The sequence below is a fragment of the Cynocephalus volans genome, chromosome 5 (genome assembly GCF_027409185.1).
Source record: "Cynocephalus volans isolate mCynVol1 chromosome 5, mCynVol1.pri, whole genome shotgun sequence".
Lineage (NCBI taxonomy): Eukaryota > Metazoa > Chordata > Mammalia > Dermoptera > Cynocephalidae > Cynocephalus > Cynocephalus volans.
In genome coordinates this window covers 153,226,385-153,247,087 of record NC_084464.1, presented here as the reverse complement: position 1 = coordinate 153,247,087, position 20,703 = coordinate 153,226,385, and the positions used below count along the sequence as shown (strand labels likewise).

Below are 20,703 nucleotides of genomic sequence, written 5' to 3'. Positions count from 1 at the left end.
CACCTCATTTAGAGTGAAAACCAAAGTCCTTATATAGATTTATCTTCAACTAACTGGCCTCTCACTCCCTTTACCCTAGCCCACTTAACTATTCTCAGAACCCACCAAGCATGTTACTGGAATAAGGCCTTTGCACTAGTTGTTCCCTCTTCCTGGAATCTCTTCCTCAGATATCCACATGGTTAATTCTCTCATCACCTTTAAGGTGTTGCTCAAATTTCACATTCTCAATTAGGTCTACCCTGACCATTCTATTTAAAATTGTAAGCACCTATCCAGGCATCCACAACCAGCCTTACCCTATCTTTTTCCTTCCACAGGATCTCAAAATTCTATTTATTTTATATTTTCTGTCTCCCATGTTGAGAACAAAAGCTCCAAAAGGGCAGGGATTTGTGGTTTTTTTCACTGATGTATCCCTATCCCAAGTGCCTAGAAACAGTGTATGTCACAGATCTGGCACTCAATAAATATCTGTTCAATAAATAAATATATTTAAATATGACACCATTTCCAAAAATAATTTTTAAAAAGTGTTTGACTAAACTCATTAATATAACTTATTGTTCTGTCAATTTGACTTCTTAAAAAAACATGAATCTAAAGAAAACAGTCATGCAAGTTCCTACAGGCAATACTTCCATATTTACCTTCATTTTAAACCTAATGAGTTTAGCACAATATCACATTTTGTGATAAAAAAAAAATTTTTTTTAAGAGATTAAAGAAAAAATTCTTTTACCTAGTAGTACTGACAAACATTCATTCTAATTTGGACAATTTCCTCCAAGTTTTATAAAGTAAATACATGAGTAAAAACAGAAAATGTAAACTAACACATTTTAAAAAATCACTCAGCACTAACCTGCAACATAGCAACAGGTGGAGGGAAAACCTCTGCCTGGGTTGTGACCACTGTCTCCTTTTCAACTGGAGTTGGACTCTGAGTTGTCTGGACCGTCTCTTTAACAGGTTCTGAGCTTTTCACAGTTTCCCATTCTAAACAAAATATTTGAAATTGATTTCCTTTGGATAGGTGCAACTTTTCATTTTTTTTTTCATTTTTTTTCTAGGTATATGTTTATTTCACATCCAAGTCCCTCATTTACCTTGGCACATCTTTAAGATATATCCACAACTGTAGGTGCCACACTAGATTTTTGCCCAGATAAATCTGTCTAAGAATACTAAGGAGTCCAAAAAAGCATCACACGAGACACAAATGAAGTACACTACATTTAGACTAAAGAAAACACTTAGAAGGGATATAATAGATACATATCTCAAAGGCTGTCTGATATCAAAGTAATCACCTTATTCTATATTTTTATCACAAAGTACAACAAAGGAAGAACAACTAGAAAAGTATTAACCCAATACAGAAAAATCCTTCTGAAAATACAGCTACGCAAAAATAGAACAAAAAAGCTCTAATGGTTCCTCCATCAGTTCTCCATCTCATTCAGAGTAAAGATCAAGTTAAGACTATTAAGATGCAACTTTGCCCCTTGTACCTGTCTGCCTTCATCTCCTACTACTCACTCCTCATTTACCCTGTTCAAGCTATACTGGTCTCCTTGTTTTTTAATACAGACTTTGCACTTAACTTCTCCCTGAGTATGGAATGCTCTTTGCCCAGATAGCTGCATGTCTCACCCCTTCAAATATAACTCTCTCCATTAGACCTTCTATAATCACTTAAAAACTGCAATACCTCCATACCTTCACTGTCCATCCCCCTTCCCTGTTTATTCTTCTTAGAACTTATCAACACCAAAATACTATACAGTACAGTTTATCTACTTCTTTCCACTAGAACATAGGTTGGAAAACTTTTTCTATAGTAATTATTTTAGGCTTTGCTGGCTACATGTTCTCTGTTGAAACTATTCAATTACTATTACAAAAAAAAAAAAAGTCACATAAAATAGTTACACAAGTGAGGGTGGCTGTCTTTCAATAAAACTTTATTTGCAGAACAGGCTACCAGCAGGATTTGGCTGATGGGCAGTAGTATGTCAATCACTGTGCTATATACAAGAGGAAGGATTTTTATCTATTCGTCTCACTGCTATAATTCTAGTTTCTAAAATTAGGCCTGACACACAACAGGAATTAAACTATTTACTGAAGGAATGAATGTCCTGGAGAAAGAGCCATCAAAGATTGGGGTGGCACGGGGAACAAACTGACAGAAACAATTTTTTAAAAAGTTTAAAAATATTTGCACTGGCCTAACAACCAAAATATTCCAAAAATTAGCTAATTCTGATAAATGCTAAGATGTGAAGAAATACATATCAAATTTCTTTCCCAAATATCAATTTTAAGATTTCTTACTGATTATAAGTGCCAATCATTTTGTGAATTTATAACTGGAATTTTTTAAAATAAAAAGACAAATCTTTAAAAAAGAAAAGGCTGGGATGATCATTTGGTTATAGGTATTCTAACACATCATGAATCTGAACTAGAGCTCCCTAAAATACAGTTCTATTCCTGCTATTCTCAACATGGATACTATTCAAAATAATCTGGAGAGTTTTTCAAAGAGGCTTCCCAAGACCCCAATTCCCACTTAAACTCAAGGAATTAGAAATATCTAGTTTAAAAAATCCTCTATATATACAACTCCGTCTTAAATATCAACACCATACATGAAAAATACTACATTTACAGACTTCTATCTATACTTTTCTAATCTATACTTTGACACCTATGAAATAGGACCCATTAACGCATGTATATCAGACACATTCATGTTTCTTTTCTTTTCATTTTTTCAGATGAATCCAGGAAATAAAATATACACTGAAAACCCATTTCAATTAAAACCTAACTTTTTTAAACAACGAAATGACATTAGTGTTCTTACCAGTATTTACAGTCTCCTGATCAATCATGCCTCCTTCTGCAAAACCTTCCAAGTCATCCACTTTAACTTTTTCCCATGGTATATAAGTGACTCCAAGATCCACATCCCAGAATTGTTTATATTCTGTTTTTACACCTTTGTTTAAAGCCCAAGCAATCTATTGTGAGTGGGAAGAGTAAAAAAGGAAGCTCAAACACATACTGTAAAACAAGGTAAAAAGCTCAAAATTATATTTAAATAATATAAATACAAATCAAAGTAGTTTCAGAAAATAGTTAAATGAGCAAAGCTAGAAGACTAATAGTGGACAAATTTCTTTCCATGAATTTTCTACTTTTGTTTTTAAAATAAAACTTGCATTGGATAGAGACAATGTTTACAATATGGGATTCATTTCCACTTCTTGTTTTAACTCTAAAACAATACATTTCCAGTGACAACCCAAATCTACCTTTCACCATAAAAATGTCAACCTATATTAGTGATAATTAGGACAGTTATTATAATTTAAACAAAATCTTGTACTCCAGGAAAGAGGAGACAAGTGATCTTTAGCTTACACAGAGAAACTCTGCCATAAAATGACAAAAGATGGGCATACATTAACCCCCTTAAAAGAAATTACTTTAAAGGTTTTAATTCAGTTACAGCAACTGATAGAATAAATTATCTCCAAATAGCAGAAATAAAACTGTGTATTACTCACAAAAGTAACAGAAAAATAGTCAATAAATTCTCAGTTTAAACACTAAGAAAATTAAATCATGCTAACTGATAATCCCTTCACAAAGGCCTGGTTTGTATAAGATTTTAAAAAACCAGGAGAAATCAATTAATATAATTAGGTGGTATAATTAGGAAGTGCTGGGAGGAAAGAGTAAATAAAAGACAAACTTGTAAAAGTGAAAAAATTCTGCTCATAAAATGGTGCCCTAGATGACTCAGAACCATGGAAGTGTGATTTCAAGAAACTGACTAAACTTTTGGTTATTGGACTTATTTTACCTATATCTAAGCCTGCAAGTCAACAATTCTGAAATAATACAGGGATAGTCTAATAATCCAATAAAACATGAGCATGTGACCTTTTCCGATGAAAAACTTATTCTGAAGTAATAGGCATTGAAATGTTGGCTGCCCCCCCACCTCCCCTGCCACAAAAATCTTACCTTAATGACCTTGGACCCAATTTTATATGACCCAGAACTAAGTTTCTGAAGAGCTCGAAATGCATCTTGTCGATGAACCATACACACATAAGCACAGCCCCTGGGAGGAATCATCTATTAAAAAAAATTACTTTTTTAGAGAAGGTATAGGATGGAAATTCATTCTGGCATTTTATGGTTTTAATGAAACAGAATTTTGACAACTAATACTCCCATTCAACTTTGATAGATGACTGAATTGTTTTCCCTTTCTTCCTCCAGATATTTATTGGTACAATTCATATACCAATTACTTAGTGTAAAAACACCCCAAAATTCAAACCCTAACAATGAAGTCTCATTCTAAGCCATGATATATGTGAAATCTCATATATATCACAAGTCAAGGTTTTTTAAATACAAAATAAGGGACTACCAAAACAAAAAAAGAGTGTAATTCCATATATACAATATCACCACATAAAAGGGAAATAATACTGTATGGCCAAAATATTTGAAGCAAATAATTTATTCCTACTAAATATTTCCAAATGTTATATTGAATAACATGAAGAGGGTTTTTGTTTGGGAGAAGTATCTTTAATATAATATCTTCAATCTATAACAATTAATGATAAAACAAAACTTTTCAATCTTATAAAACTTTAAGTGCTTCTGAACAAAAGTTTCAAGATAAATAGGAAAACAGCATCAGTGTAAGGATATGAGACTAATTTACAAAGCATTTAACTATTCTATAAAATACCATATTATAAAATTATCCTTAATGTATTAATTCAGAAAACTACACACAGAATTTCAGCTTCTTTCTGAGAAACTCAAAAGACATTCTTTCACTTAACTATTACTCAAGACCTAATGAGCTTTATTTGTCAAAATAAAAGCCTTTCCCTCAGCCTTGCTAACATCTCAAGGTATATCTCTAATCTAACACCAAAGTTCTTAAAAGAGACGTCTATCATCCAACCCCTGATATTCTTTATCTCTTGCAATGTAGCTCCAACTCCTCACCAATCCACTGAAAATATTTTCTTCAAGCTCACCAACATCCTACAAAATACCAAAATTCTCAGTCCTCAAACTCCCCCAAATTAACTAAATGGTTTATGAATTTTCCAACAACTTCACACCCTGGGTTTTACCATTCAGTTCACTTCAGTTCACAAAATAACTTAGTGCCTTTTGTTTGCAAGTAGTGTACTTTCAAAAAGCAATACAATAGATGAAAGAGAAGGTGAACAGATTTTCAAGGGACTTTGATACAAGAAAGACTACAAATATGATGAAGAAACCAGAAAATCCAAAATGCTACTTGGACACAGGGTCTGTTCAAAGCAATGATTCCTGCTGTGCATCAGAATCACCTGTGTAGCTGTGGCAATATGGTAAGAATTTACAGATATCGAGTATGCGCAGCCAATTTTTTCAAATGTCAAAACAGATTTCTGATATACAAGTAGGGCTGAGAACCATTAGTTTAAGAACAGGAGAAAATGAGAAAAAATTTCAGAAACAGTATATGATGATGAAAAAAATTCAGAAAGGGTATATGAAAGAAAGATAGCTAGGTCTTGACAGGTGAGATTTAAAAAGACAAAATAGTAAGAGAAGCCTATAAGCACTCTTGTGTTGTGGAAAGAGAAATCTGAAATACTCAACCAATTACCTATTTATTATCTGTGTAACTCAAGCAAATCACTTGGTTTCCTCACTGGAAAATAACGATACTTGAATTACTTAACCAGCTTCTTATGAGGCTCCAATGAGATCATACGTACTTCAAAGAAAATACAAAATGATCAAACCCAATTCAAATGAAGAATGCTGTTATTAATACAGAAATGTCAAGTTTGGCCATACAGGGAACATTGGGAATTAAGACTAGGAAAAAAAAAAAAAAAAAACTGAGCAATTTTTTGATAAATAATGATAAAAGGTCCAATAAACATAAAAGTATAACAACGGCAAATGAAATCAGAACCCTAATGAATTGAAAGTTTCCTTAAACAAATGAATGGACTATAAAACATTTCATTACTTAGTTTTATTTCACTACTTGTAATTTTTATAAGGGGGGTGAAGACAGACAAGAAAGCATATAATTTGAAAGGATAAGAACAATTAAAATGACTAATTAAGAATATCTGATCTCCAGGAAAAAGCAATAGACCTCAAGAAGAAAATACTCAAAGGAGAATGGGTGGGGCAAAACCAGTGAAAGAACCAATTTGAAGAGTGAACGTTATGCTCAAGTTACTGTTGTTACAGTTTTTCTTGCCTAACATTGGCTTTGTTTGATAAGAAAGAGAGAGCAAGGGAGGGAGGCAGGGGGGAAGAAGAAAGTACGGGTGGGGACTGGCAAGAGACCAAGATCCCGTAAGTTGTGTCTCCACCACTACTTATGTGCTCATGTGCACGTGATTACAAATCTGTGGGACTCACTTTCTTTATACAGACAGTCCCCAACTTATAATGGCTTACCATTTTTCTACTTCACTATGGTGCAAAAGCAATACGCACTCAGTATGCTCCTAGACTTACGATGGAGTTATGTCCAGATAAATCCATCGTAATTCAAGGAACATCTGTATACATAAAAAAAAAAAAAAAAAAAAAAAGAAATTAAACTACATCATACACAGGGTTCCAGCTAACTCAAACATCTGATGTTTTTAGGAATCAAGCACTTCACTGCTATAAAACCCTAATGATATTTTGTTAGAATTCCATTAAAAATGTAAAATTAATTAAGGTGATAAACAGCATCAGAGTAGACATAGAAATGATCGAAGTAAGAAAGACAATCTTTGTAAGGATGTACATTATTAAAAGGCAGACACTACTGGGCTAATTAGGAACTGAAATGATTCTTTGTATGAGTGAAAACCCTCTATTTTTTTCTTTTTCTTTACTTTAAACTATTGTTTAAGAACTAACACTTACATTAATGGATTCAATTTGTCCAAACTCTTCAAAAAGGTTGGTTAAATCTTGCTGTGTTGCTTTCTTGTCCACCTGGCCAACCCAGAGAGTAGTACTACATACTGTCAAGACACAAGAGATAAATGACCTAAATCACATAAACGCAGTTACTTCTTTCAAGTAGCTGAGGAAACAAGCAGTAATAATAATAACAGATTAGTTTTAAGATAGTGTGTATATTTAAAATACCTGTTAATGGACACTTTATCTGTTACATATAAAAATCAACTAAAATCCCAGGTGTACATTCACATTTATGCCAAGTCAACATCTTTCATCTCACATGTGTTCAAGCGTGGCTATACACTTGAACCAGCCATGGATGCCAAAGTCTCACTCTAAGAGAGCATGACTGGTATGGAGTAAGACAGACTGGGAACGGGTAGCTTTAAAGTTCCCTAGGTAATTCTAATGTGCAACAAAGTCTCCAAAACACTTCTCACAGCAATCCTATCTGTATTTGTAAGTATCATTCTGTGCTGGAATGACTAAGTGGATGTTTCTCCCTAATAACAGATAAATCTGAAAACTATCTTATCCTTACGGAAATAATACTTTGCATGCATATACAAAGGGGAAAAGGCTGAATTAAACCCCTTAAGTTCCTATCACAAAAGAAAGATACTTAGCTGCTGAAAGCCACTTCCCTCTAATAAACAAATGTTAAACACGAGACACCTAGCCTACTTTTAGCTATACTGTACATGTCTGCATGAACAATTTTACCGTAAGTCATTTATTTTTTAAAAATATTTACAGCTGACACATTTGCAGACCTATACTTGGATTTATATCCATGTCATTTATAAAATAGATTTCCAGTTTTTTGACTACTTTTTATCTGTAACAGGGCAGGGCTAGAGCAGGTTTTACACTAGAGCTAACTTAGCACCACCCTGAGGTGTGATCCTTGGCTAGATCACACTGAGTGTCCTGGGTTTTCAATGAGGTCTCTCCACTCTGGCTAGTCAGAACTCAAACCTCCCCCAGACCTGTGAAATCTTCAGGAATCTTTTAGCTAACACAGATCCCTGCTAGTTGTTCTTTTTCTAGTGCCTTCTTACCCCATGTATATATAACTTACTATTCAACTAAAGTCTCAAGGGGCCTGTATTAGTGCTACTAACAAATTAACACAAACTTAAAACAAATTTATTCTCTTACAGTTCTAGGGATCTACAATGTGTAAGCAGGGCTGCACTCCTTCTGGAGGCTCCAGGGGAGAATCTGTTTCCTTGCCTTTGCTAGCTTCTACAAGCTGACTATATTCCCTGGCTTATGGCTCCATCCTCCATCTTCAAAGCCAGCATCATAGCATTTCCCAATTTCTCTCTCCATTCATTACCACATCACCTTTTCTCTCTGACCCTCTTGATTCCTTCTCCTAATTTTGTGATTAAATTAGGCCCTAATGGATAATCCAAGTTTATCTCCTCACCTCAAGATCCTTAATTTAAAAGGGAATGCAAAATCCCTTTTACCACGTAACGTAATATATTTACAAACTTTAGTGATTTGGATGTGAACAGCTTTGGGGAGGTTGGGGTGGGGGAAAGCATTATTCAACCTACCACAAACCCGTAACAGATTTCTAGAGCTCTTTCACTGAATAGTTCCCTCCTCTTCATTACTCTGTCCTGCATAATCCAGCTTCCTTAATCTTCCCGAACTTGTTTCCACTTTTTTCCCCCAAGACAACAATGATGATACTCCCCCAGCCCATGGGGACAGGACACTTGTTTCTTGAAATGCTATTGTTTATCGATGCTTTCTATACCCTGAACTGTTCATGAAAACCTTGTGCTCTAAAATCCATGCTAAAGACAAATAGTAGGGAAACACTACCATATGTATTTAAAATGTGTCGAGAGAAAATAGGGACCAAAGAAATTGATATTGTTTCTGATGAGGACAGTTGCGAAGTAAAGAACAAAAGATATATTCACTGTATTTGCTCATGTGCTTTCTAAATTTTTTTACTGTGTGTTTTACCCAGGAAAATAAATATGTAATAGAAAATAAATTCCATAGTTATTACTATAAAAATAGTGACAGCAACATTACAAGTCAGGCGAGGAACTAAATGAAAGAATCCACGTAAAAACTCTAACCTGATATTAGTGAAAAACTGATGATTCTGAATGTCCTAATGGTAATCATGTGAAAAGGCATAGCAGAAATTTTGTGCTCAGACCTTTGACATTATTTCTTTATCAGCCGGCACTACAATGTTTAAATTCAGTCCTTCACTCTAAGGGTCAAACAGAAACTTCCAGAGCTAGGAATATCAATATTACTAAATTAATATCAGCTCTCATAACCAGATAAGATTCTGGCAAGACAAGACCTACTACAAGCCAAAACTTAGTAAAAAGGTGGCTGTTGCCTTTCATTATAGGCCTGGGTTTCCAAGATGCTCTAGCAGTATAAGTTATACCAATTATTTATCTATCTCCCAGGCAGAAAGAATTTATTTGGAGACCTTCAAAAATTAGATAACATGATCAATGATTAGCTCTTGGAGAAGAATGACAATTTGCTCCATTTTATGTATTTCTTCACCCATCTGTAGTCTACTAGTTCACCTTAGAAGTCATAACCCACTGAGAGTCCCCTAGGCAGAATCTGCCACTAATTACAAGTTACTTTGCTATACTTAACATTCCTACCAAGTGAACTCTCTCTCTCCTAGCCTACTCCTAAAACAAACCCCACCACTATCAAATTTGTTCTAATCATACATAATAGATTAACATATAAGGAGGGGCAAGTTTGTACAACAGGAATTTCTACTCTAGTATTAACCCATAATTTATAATTTGCTTTAAAAATTATAGCAAAGTATATGCTTCATATAATTTTTACTTCTACAAACCTGGTACATAATCAGTTAGGGTACTTTGGATAGAAGTCACTGTTTCCATGCTATAGATACTAAGTAGGTGTGCTTTATTATTTTTTTTGTCAAGTCATATTTTCTAACGTGCACTAAGAAAATCAGCTCTCAATGACCTCATATTTGAATAGATTCTGCTCTTTTTCTTTTCTTCTCTATCACATTACAAAATCAGAAGACAAAATTACTCATTTGCCAAACCACTTTTCAATTTCTTGGTATGAAAATAAAATTTGGTTGAGAAATCTTATAGCACGAAACTATTTTTAAAAAATATTTATCAAAACCAAAACTTTGTAAAAGTATGTTACTTACCACTTAATGTTTTAGATCTGATTGGAGGTAATCCCTTTTTCTGTCGTTCTTTTTCCCTTTCTCTGGCTCTCCTCTCACTTGAGTATGAACGTGATGATTTTCTTTTTCTCTCTCTTGAGCGGGAGCGTGATCGCTTTCTGTGTTTACGCTTTCGAGAACCAGACCGTGACCTAGACCTTCGTTTTCTCGGTGATCTATAAAAAAATTGTATTTTACTTCTACCTACATTATCCTATCAAATTTCTCAATTCTAAATGAGAGGAAAAAATAATTTAAAAATTTTTATATTCTGGGCCGGCTCCGTGGCGCACTCGGGAGAGTGCAGCACTTGGGAGCGCAGCAGCGCTCCGGCCGCGGGTTCGGATCCTATATAGGAGTGGCCGGTGCGCTCACTGGCTGAGCGCAGTGCCGGCGACACCACACCAAGGGTTGCGATCTCCTTACAGGTCACAAAAAAGACAAAAAATAAAAAAATAAAATAAAATAAATAAAAATAAAAATTTTTATATTTAGCTACCTCTTAAAATATTTTACATTGTAATCAAGTATCAAACATGCATTTTACTCAAATCTCTGTACCGCTTAGGTCCACATTACTCAGTGATTGCAACATTTTAACAGTTCACACACAGGTACTGTTAAATATTATTGCAGAACCTTGAACGAGATCGCGAATGTGTTCTTGATCTTGAGCGAACAGCCACTTTCTTAGCTTCTTGTTCAAAGATCTCCTCTTCTACGCCATCTTGCCCTTCATCTATATCCATATCCTTAAAGTCAAAAGAACAGCAAACAAACAAAAAGTCTGGTTGAGATTCAGTTATATGCTGACAATTCTCCCTTAAAACGTATTCACGGATAGTAGCAAGAATGCTTAACAGGTAAAAACAGAGTGTAGAGCTTACATGTCAGAAAAAGAAATTCTGGACATCATCATTACACAATATTTTATGTGTACTCTTTAATTAATTTTAGAAATTTATGATCCAGAAAGGCGTTTACTTTTACCTGTTGCTGAATATCTATGGAATCATCCAAATTGGCCTCAGGTTCAAGAAAATGCTGTTGACTGCTCCCTTGTGATGGTGATGCTGAATGCTCAGACCCAAATGTTCCTTCTTGACTATCCTGAGGAGTGGCCTATTGAGAACATAAGGGAGATCATTAATTTTATTACAAATGAAAATTTAAACACAGCAAACATCACATGTCTACAAAAGAGCCTAATACATAAAGAAATTCCATGTTAAATTATTTACAAACTAATAAATCAAAAATTGCACTTTTGGGGGAAGTTTTTGAAAATAAAATAAAATAAAATTGCACTTTTGTAAAAATCTAAGTTTACTTAAAAGCAGGTAACATCTCCATAAAAGGAGAAGAGGGTATATAAAATCAGAGTAGAATGGTAAGATCAAGTAGGTCTCCAAATAAACATTTAATTGTGGAAAATATAAACTACAAGATTTATAAAGGGATTATATCAGGAGCGATATAGTTAAATGAATCTAGAATTTAACTGATAATTAGATTTAAAATGCTATAAATGAAAAGCCCAATAAAATATTTTATATTAAAAAATAATATTACGTGTATAAAGGCAAAACAAAGTTCAAATGTAGGTATCAAAATCACTGATCTAGCAAAACCATTCTTAACTTGGGCCTTCCCCAAGTTCCCTCTCTAGGAATTCACAAAAATAACGGGAAGTACTTTGAGATATAAAAAATATTTTTTAAATTCTAATAAAAGTTAGGCAATAAAGCCTGATTATAGGAACACTTAAAATCTGAACATCCCCCACCCCCACGACAAAAACTACAGTAACTTGATATACTGACGATGCTTATTTGATGCTAATCAGTATGAACCTAATTTGCGATTATGATTAAATATTTAAAAATCAGAAAACTAATTACTATGGGGAAAAACATGACTTGGTAGATAAATCTCTTGAAACATAATCTTCCAGGTGTCTAGGATCAATAAAAGGAGTTCTGGGTGGCGCATCCACTGGATATTAGTGTAATAATTGACAGAAAAAGCAACTAAAAACTACTGTTTCTTTGTTACAAACTCTGTGATGATAAACAAGTTAACTGAACTCTTGAGTTTCAGCTTCCCTAAAAGGATTACAGGTGTCTACCTACCTTGTAGAACTGCTAAGGCAATAAATAAGATCAATTTTAAAAAAGAAAATATTCTGTAAAAAAGTATAGATGACATATATATATATACATAGTACTAGTTTAGGGAGACTACAAATAATTTTAGTTAGGTTTAAGAAATTCTATGGTATCGAACAAGAGAACACAGGAGGTAACACCTATCAATGAACTTAGATAATGTCCAACTCCCTATTAAGACAAGATTTTAGAAGCTCTGTTCTTGGAAATACTAGGTAGTTGGCATCCTTATCTGTCAAAAGGTAAGGAACAGACTAGTTAGGCCATTTAATTTTGCTTCAGTTGCATCATGCTAGAATAATTTCAAGAAGTTTTTGCTTTTTTTAACAGTTTGTGCAGGGAATTCCAAAGACATTCAGCAATAGAATAAATGTGTAAGAATGATCCTCAAGAATTGTTTCATGCAGTTTACCGGCCTTAGGAAGTACTGAATTTAAACTGCCTTAGTACATTTGATTTTTCTAAACTAAAAGCCCTGAGAATAGTTTATTTCAATTACAAAATGTCCTTTTTATGAGAGTGAACTTATTCTGGCTACAATCTGATCTACTTTCCCTTCATCTTATTCTCTGTAAGAATAACCAACACAATAGTATATGGTTGCTATTTTCAGCACTCTCAGTATTCTTTAACAGCATCACTAAATATACAGTAAAACTGAATATTTTACATGCCTTTACAATAAAACAATTTCAAATCAAGATCAGGACTTCAGTCACGCCAAATCGCATCAAACCAATTACAATAGTGGTTTGTTTACCAGGGAGTCTTACAAGTAATGACATTTAAACTGGAAGAAAAGAAAGCAGCATAAAAATAAAAAGCCAAAAAGAGCATTAAAAAACAGTTCCAAGTCTCCTTACTTATGAGGAAAGAGGCTCCGCAGGGACACGTAACATTTTCAAGGTTTAGAAATTGATTAAATTAAAGCTCAAGTTAGAATTAAAACAGAAAGGAGTCTTCTATTAGTTAAAGGCATGTTCTATACCACAGTACTGACCAAAAAGTTAGTCAATAAGCATACTCTTCCAGAACAAATCAATTGTGTTTTAAGCACAGTCCTGGATTAACCTTTAAAATTGTACAATAACAATAAAATTCTTAGCAACACAGCAAGGTGATTTTCAACTTCATCCTGAATATTATTTGGTCTTAATTAAGTGCTCATATATTCCTCCCATCATTTATTTCTTACATCAACACTCACCTTAAGCCCCATATCTATTTCACTCCACTTCTTTTACACCCTTAATTAGCTATTTAATGGGTTAACTTTTGGTATAACCACAAGGCTCCACTGCAACCAGTTTGAAGTTTTTGAGTTTCTTCTTTGAGCAGTTTTACCTATTTGAAAAGATCACTATTTCATGACTTTTATTCTTTCTTACAGGTCTCATGAAGACCAAAAAGAAAATTAACTTTAAAAAATACACTAAAAGGTATTTTATTATCTTGCAATTAGCCTAAGGTCTACTGGACCCTTTAACAAATCTGAGATACGTTATGGGATCTTATAGGTCTTACTTTCCTATACTTTGAAACATTTTGCTATTTCATCAGCCCAGGAATTATTTCATTATTACTCATCATTACTTAACAATTATTTCCAATTATGTCAAAAAAGACTAAAGAAAAAGTAATGGAATTGTTGAGAAGAATGATTAGATACTGAAATAATTTAATTTTAATGCTTTACCAAAAGTATTACATCGTATTTCAAGAAAAAGGATTGGAGACACCAGCTTTGTAGTCTGCATTTAGCTTTCCTTGAATACGGTTTGGATATTCATATTTTTTTATTTTCTGGCCGTAATGGCAAAGAGAAGAAAACTGACATAGGAATATATTTCACAATTATTAGACAAAGTAGAAGATGAATGCAAAGAAATAGCAGCATTCTAAACTCTAATGATGATGGTGAAGACTATGAGTTTCAGATGACCATACCCTAAATCAATTTCTCAAGCCCAGGAAGTAATGTGAAAAATATATTTCTAAGGACAAAAAAGAAGAAAGGAAATATGGTATTCTAATCCAACCAAACATTCAAAGGGAAGGACTTCATTTTGCAGTATTTTGTGACAAAACTCTGGAATGGTCCATTTTGCTAAAAGAACATGTGACATTTAAATTTAATTAATACAAAAAGATTTGTTACATTTAAATTATATTAAAATTCCTAATAAGGTTTTCACCTCATCTCTTTAGTCTCACTTCTGTAAACTATCTCTAAGATGACTTAAAAATATTCAAAATTAAAAAGGGCCCCTGGGCCCAGGTGGGAAATGACAATTATTTTCTGCTATACATCCTTTCTATACATCCTGGTATACATCTCTAGTTTCTTCAACAATGTCTTCATGCGAAGCATCAATAAAAATATTAGAAAAAAATGGAAAACAAGGATAACAGAAGCTAGCAAAGATTTCTTTCAAGGTTGGCATTAACACTCATTATATGTCACATTTTGATCCATTATAAATCCACTTTCCTCTATTTTTTTTGTAGAAGTGGCAGGAAAGACTGTCAAAGGCTTTACTGAAATCCACATATACTATGCCTACAGCATTTACCTGATTTATGAGTCTAACAACCCCTCAACTTCAGTATCCTGAAATGTAATTTATTTAAACCTAGAGACAACAATTCATTTGCAGCAACACAGGATTCTTACTATTTTACCTATCTTAGACTTTATTATGTTCAATTCTGCTCTTTCCATTCTATTCTCCTATAAAAAAAAATTTCTGAAGCAAAGTAAGTTACACATTTCTGATATTCCACTGACAGCTCTTCATTGTTAATAGGCTGGATCTTCTTTAGTCTTCTTATTCCTAACATTCTGTTAACATCTCCTTTTATTAGTCTTACAATTTTTTCTGTTTTTTTTTTTTTTTGGCAGCTGGCTGGTACAGGGATCTAATCATAGACCTTGGTGTTATCAATACCAACTGAGCTAACTGGCCTTCCCCTAGTTTTACCATTTCTGCCAGGATAGTTACAGCTCTCCGGACATCTTTTGAATATCCTAACATAACAATCAGCAAAATCATGAACTCCAGCTTATTGAAGACAACAGAAATCATTCCCCTTATGATTCTAGTCCCTTCACAATTCTGGCCATTCCTCTCTAGAAAAGTGCCCTAGTTTTTCAATGCTTTTCTACTATTAAGTAGACTAGACCTCAATATGTACTTCAGGTATGGTTAGAGCTGCAATGAGTAAGGTGGCACTATCAATCCTATTCCTAAAACACTATGATAACTTCTAGGCAGCCATACTGAGCTTACTGGCAAACAAAAATGCTTAATTTTCCTGCCTAATTTCACTCTGTCTTAAGCACACTAAGGCAATTAGTTTGGTAGAGCCAATTAAACAATTTATTAAATTTAGTTGTTACCCTGTTAATATACTTTCTAATTCTAAATCTGTCATAGGTTTTACAGTCACGCCCACCATATACATTAGGAAACAGTTGCTTATTTCTTACCACTCCCTTTTCTTCATCAGACTCATTTTTGAACAGTGAAGCTTTTAAGAACTTCTACTCCCTTCAAAGAAATCTTACAACTACATGCAGTGAAATTTTAGAACTACTATATACAGAGTAATTAACTAAGCCCAAAGTTCTCTTTTTTGGTAGGCGAGAGTCTTAAGACTGACTTGCTCTCTTTCAAGTTTCTAATTTTCACTTCAATAACATGGTGTTCATGAGAACCTGGTCAAGAGTACTACCTTTATATTATTGCTTCTGCTAAACCATCTGAATTAAAACTGTGACTAAGGCAATTCTAAAAGTGTCACATTAAGTGTCACATTTATAGATGAACAAATCTGTTGGTCAGATAAACTCTTCCATCACTACAGGCTGAGCATCCCTAACCCAAAAATCTGAAACTTTCTGAACACTGACAAGAAACTCAAAGGAAATGCTCATTGGAGCATTTTGGATTTTGGATTTCGAATTTTCAGATTAGGAATGCTCAACAAGTTAAGTATCTGCAAATATCCCCAAATCTCTTTTTTTAAAAAAAAAATTCCGAAATCTGAAACACTTTTGGTACCAAGCATTTCAGATAAGGGATACTCAACCCGTACTCCTGTACTACCACTTGCCTTTGTAAAAGCACTGTGATTTTGTATTATTCTATCACTGATAGCCTGTTTCCTTTCTCTGAGTTACAACTTGTGTTTTTCTTTAAACAACATCTCAATGTTCTGCATTATGTTCTATCTTCAACTTACGGGAGTCTCAGGCAGGTATATCTGCTTGATAAAAAATACTACCCCTACTCTTACCACTCCTATCTGAATTATTTCCTCAAAATAAGGTAAGAAACTCCATTCTCATAATTCTAGGCAACAATATAATTCATATCCATTTTGTATTTACTGTTTGCATTAAAACGTCAAGTTCCCAGCAGTGTCTCATTTGCTGTCCTTTCCTTTTAAAGCAACTGCTCCCTCCTCCACACTCCCATTGTTCTTCACTTGTACCTCTGTTACAGAAACTAAACAATTCTGTTGTGTGTTCATATAGACGTATGTGCCACATCAGAGGTTATTTGAGGCCAGAATCTCAATTAGCCTCTTTTCTGTTCATCTTTGTATGAATACCTAACGATGCAATGCTTATACTTAAAGAATGTTTGTGGTATTGTGTTAAATTCATTAATGCTAAAAAGTTTTGACTATTAAAAAAAAGTATTGGGAGGAGGATTTCCTAACACTCTTATTCTAAACAGTTTATATCTATAACTGTTTTTTGTATAGAGCAAAAATAGGCTTTGTAATGAATTTAATGCTAGCTCAGCAACTTGACATTCTATTAATTCAAAGGCACAATATTTTTTTGCATTATCCCTGAAATGTGTAAGATTCTTACAACTCAAAAGAATGTTACACTTTAATTAGAAGTTTTAAAATTCTTAGCTATACATAAAATAATGATGTGTCTTAAGAATGATCATATATATTAGCTATATACTTCTGCATTAGACGTTCAATCTCACTGAACTTTCTAAATTAATCTCACCACGTGAATCTTCCTAACTAAACTTACCAAAATGGGAGGTATAATGCCCACCTCGTAAGGATTAAATATACCCATGCCTATTACATGCCTAATAAAGTTCCTGCCCTATGTTAACAGCAATTAAATTTTTTAAGTTAAATCTATCTATCTATTTTGTTACCATCATTAATAACACTTATCATTAACTTCCTTGATAGGGAACAGAATAGAAAAGAAAACACATGAAATTTTAAGTGATAATTCTGAAACTCCACTTCTGTCTTCTGTTCTCTATTTCCAGTATACTGAAATTAATTTCTACAGTGTGGATTTATAAGTTGCCAGAACGCATTTTGATTACATAAAAAACTACAAAGGTCCTGAAAAGACTGATCTTCCTGGTAATAAATAATTGAAGAAATATCACTATGCTTTAGAGAAAGGAAATAAAGTGCCTGATAAAAACTAAACAGACAAGAAAATACTCTATTAAGACCAATAAAACAACACACACAAAAACATCAATTTATAGAACATAGACAGCAATAACTCTGAAGACCACAAGATGGGGTTATAAACCTTTTGAGGCTGTTGCTGTTCCAGGAGCTGTTGTCTGAGATGTTCAAGGTTTTGCTGTTGTAGTTGTTCTGCTATCTGATGAAAAATGGAATTGTTCACAGATTCTGAAACATGAGAACTAAAAGAAAAAAACATGGAAATATATTTTTTAATTAACTAAAGATAATATGAAAATAACTGAGTGTTCAAAGAAAAATATGCCAATTCATATAAAACATACTGTCCTACAATGTTTGATTTTGAAATAGTAACACCAAAAATGCAGTTGTTCAGAACATTAATACATTAAAGGAGAAATATATTCTTCAATAGTATTTCAGCAGACGAATAACATGTTAGAGATGCTCTGCTGAAGATGTGAGATTACCGCTTTGTGCTATTAAATACATATAAAATTAGTGCTTTTCATTGGAGCATTTTAAGAAAATCTCAACAAAAACCCTTACAAAAAGTTTAAAGTATTTAAACATTATCACTTTAACTCCTTCTCTAACAATTAGATAGTAGGGAGAATGGTCTATCAATCAGTACGTGTGAAATCTACAACTATAACTGACCATAAACTTCCTAAAACTAATATGCTTCCTTGAGAAAAGCATACGTGTTATTAGGATATGTTAACAGAAACAGTGTTTAGATAAGAGGAAGTAATACTTATACTCTGGGAAATTCACACCTGGAAAACACCTGGAATTCTGGGTGCCACAAGGTAAGACATGAAGAGCCGGCCCGTGGCTCACTTGGGAGAGTGTGGTGCTGATAACACCAAGGTCACAGGTTCGGATCCCTATATCGGCATGGCCGGTTAGCTCACTTGGGAGAGTGTGGTGCTGACAACACCAACTCAAGAGTTAAGATCCCCTTACCAGTCATCTTTTTTTTAAAAAAAAAGAAAAAAGGTAAGACATGAACAAAAAAGAGGGCACCCCAAAAGGGGCAAGCAGGATGGTGGGGAATCTTCAAATGGTTGGAAAAAAGCATACTTCATCTGGAACAAATAAACCTAAGGGGAATAATGATACTATCTTCAAATACTGAAAGGCTATGTGTCAAAAGATAATGTACATTTGTTTCCTTATTTCAGAAAGCAAAACTTGGGTCAGTGTGTGGAAAATAAAGGAAACAGGATTCAGCCCAACGGAAGAACATACAATATAATTATTTAACTTCTCGTCATGGAAGGCATTAATACTCTGGATAAATAACCCTATTAGGACAGTTAAAGGAGATTCTCACATTGTTTAGGACACTGACCTACATGATCTGAAATGCTCCTTCCAACTTTACAATTCATAATTTAAACAAGCAGTCTGTAATTTTGTGAAGAAAAATCACCTTACCCAAAGGATATATTTGTATTTTATATATTCTATAATTATATATTTTTATATATTACCCCAATAAATAAAACTAATAATTTGTTTGAAACAAGTCTCAGAAGCTTTCACCATTCATCTTCCCTCTTCCACTCACCCAACTGTTACCCATCCCTTTCCAACATCCTCTCCCTACTGGAGAGAACCTAGCGCTCTGCAGAATTGTTTAGAAGAAAAAATCACTAATTTAAATAAAAACACACAATGCATTTCTTTAAAAAACAAAATCACTATGATCTCAATCCTTACTTCTGAGTAGTTCGATGTGCTCTCAGAATTCAGTATACTTTCTAGAAGTGGCCTTTGGCATTAGAAGCAAACTTCTTTCCTAATATTACAAATATTCTTACAATTGAGTTAAATAACTTAAAGCTTCATAGAGATATAGATACTATCACGAGTTAAATAACTTAAAGCCTCATAGAGATATAGATACTATCACAATGAGATTTACCAATATTTACCAACTTTCCAACAGGAAACTTTGATATATCCCAACTATTTGCAAGGATCTGAGAAAGTCAAAATAATATAAGGAGGCAACAAGACAGCAACTCCACCACCTTTCTGTAATGTAAACCCCAACAGCCTGAAATAATAACCCCAACTTATTCAATGTAGTGCAGATGGCAACATTCCACCCAATATTTACAAAAAACCCCCTATGGTTATAAAGAAAAACATAAATTCTTACAGTTGAGAAGTTGGAATTTCCTTTTTGGGTTCTTCAGTATGTTCAGAATCTTCCCCAAAATCAAACCTATCCATCAGCTTCTGGGGGGAAGGGAGGAGGCAGAAAGAGAGAAATTAAAAAGAGCCTAACACAAATATAAATTACAAATGCTATTTTAAATGCTAATTATCCCCACTAATTTAGCTCTATCATTTATTATGTAAATGTTTCATATAGTTTTATCCTATACTATTATAGAGTAAAGCTTTTTTATTTGAGTGGATCTTTTTCTTTAAAGCACTTTCCTTAAAGGACATATATTACCTTATGTAACAGAACAAATTATGATATAGGAAGGATAAACACTATTTCTCTAATTTTACAAAAGACTAAATAACTAAAAAAATTAAGTGGTTTGCCAATAGTAACAAACTTGATAAAACATCTAGGACTACAATCAGTGGAGTTACTCCTATTACAGTTCTTATCTTAGAATGCTCCACTACCTTCCAAATGATCCAGTTAAACGCTATTTATATAGTGTAGCTATTTAGAGTTCAACTCAGACTTGTAAGCTGCTGGCCAAAAACTTCTAAGTAATAATCCAATAAAATCGATATTTATTTTCTTATGAAAAT

General features: G+C 33.6%; 1 protein-coding gene across 3 annotated transcripts in view; it reads right to left on the bottom strand.

Moving 5' to 3' along the window:
- SCAF8 (SR-related CTD associated factor 8) overlaps positions 1-20,703 on the bottom strand; it is a 152,198-nt gene that overhangs the window by 71,645 nt on the left and 59,850 nt on the right. For all 3 annotated transcript variants that reach the window (XM_063097604.1, XM_063097606.1, XM_063097603.1), the window contains 9 exons: positions 20,087-20,166; positions 18,017-18,134; positions 11,246-11,377; positions 10,895-11,007; positions 10,238-10,431; positions 6,988-7,088; positions 4,045-4,158; positions 2,876-3,032; positions 866-999 (listed from right to left, as the gene is read on the bottom strand). In XM_063097604.1, coding sequence (XP_062953674.1) covers positions 866-999; positions 2,876-3,032; positions 4,045-4,158; positions 6,988-7,088; positions 10,238-10,431; positions 10,895-11,007; positions 11,246-11,377; positions 18,017-18,134; positions 20,087-20,166 — 1,143 coding nt within the window. The remainder of the gene's footprint in view (positions 1-865; positions 1,000-2,875; positions 3,033-4,044; positions 4,159-6,987; positions 7,089-10,237; positions 10,432-10,894; positions 11,008-11,245; positions 11,378-18,016; positions 18,135-20,086; positions 20,167-20,703) is intronic.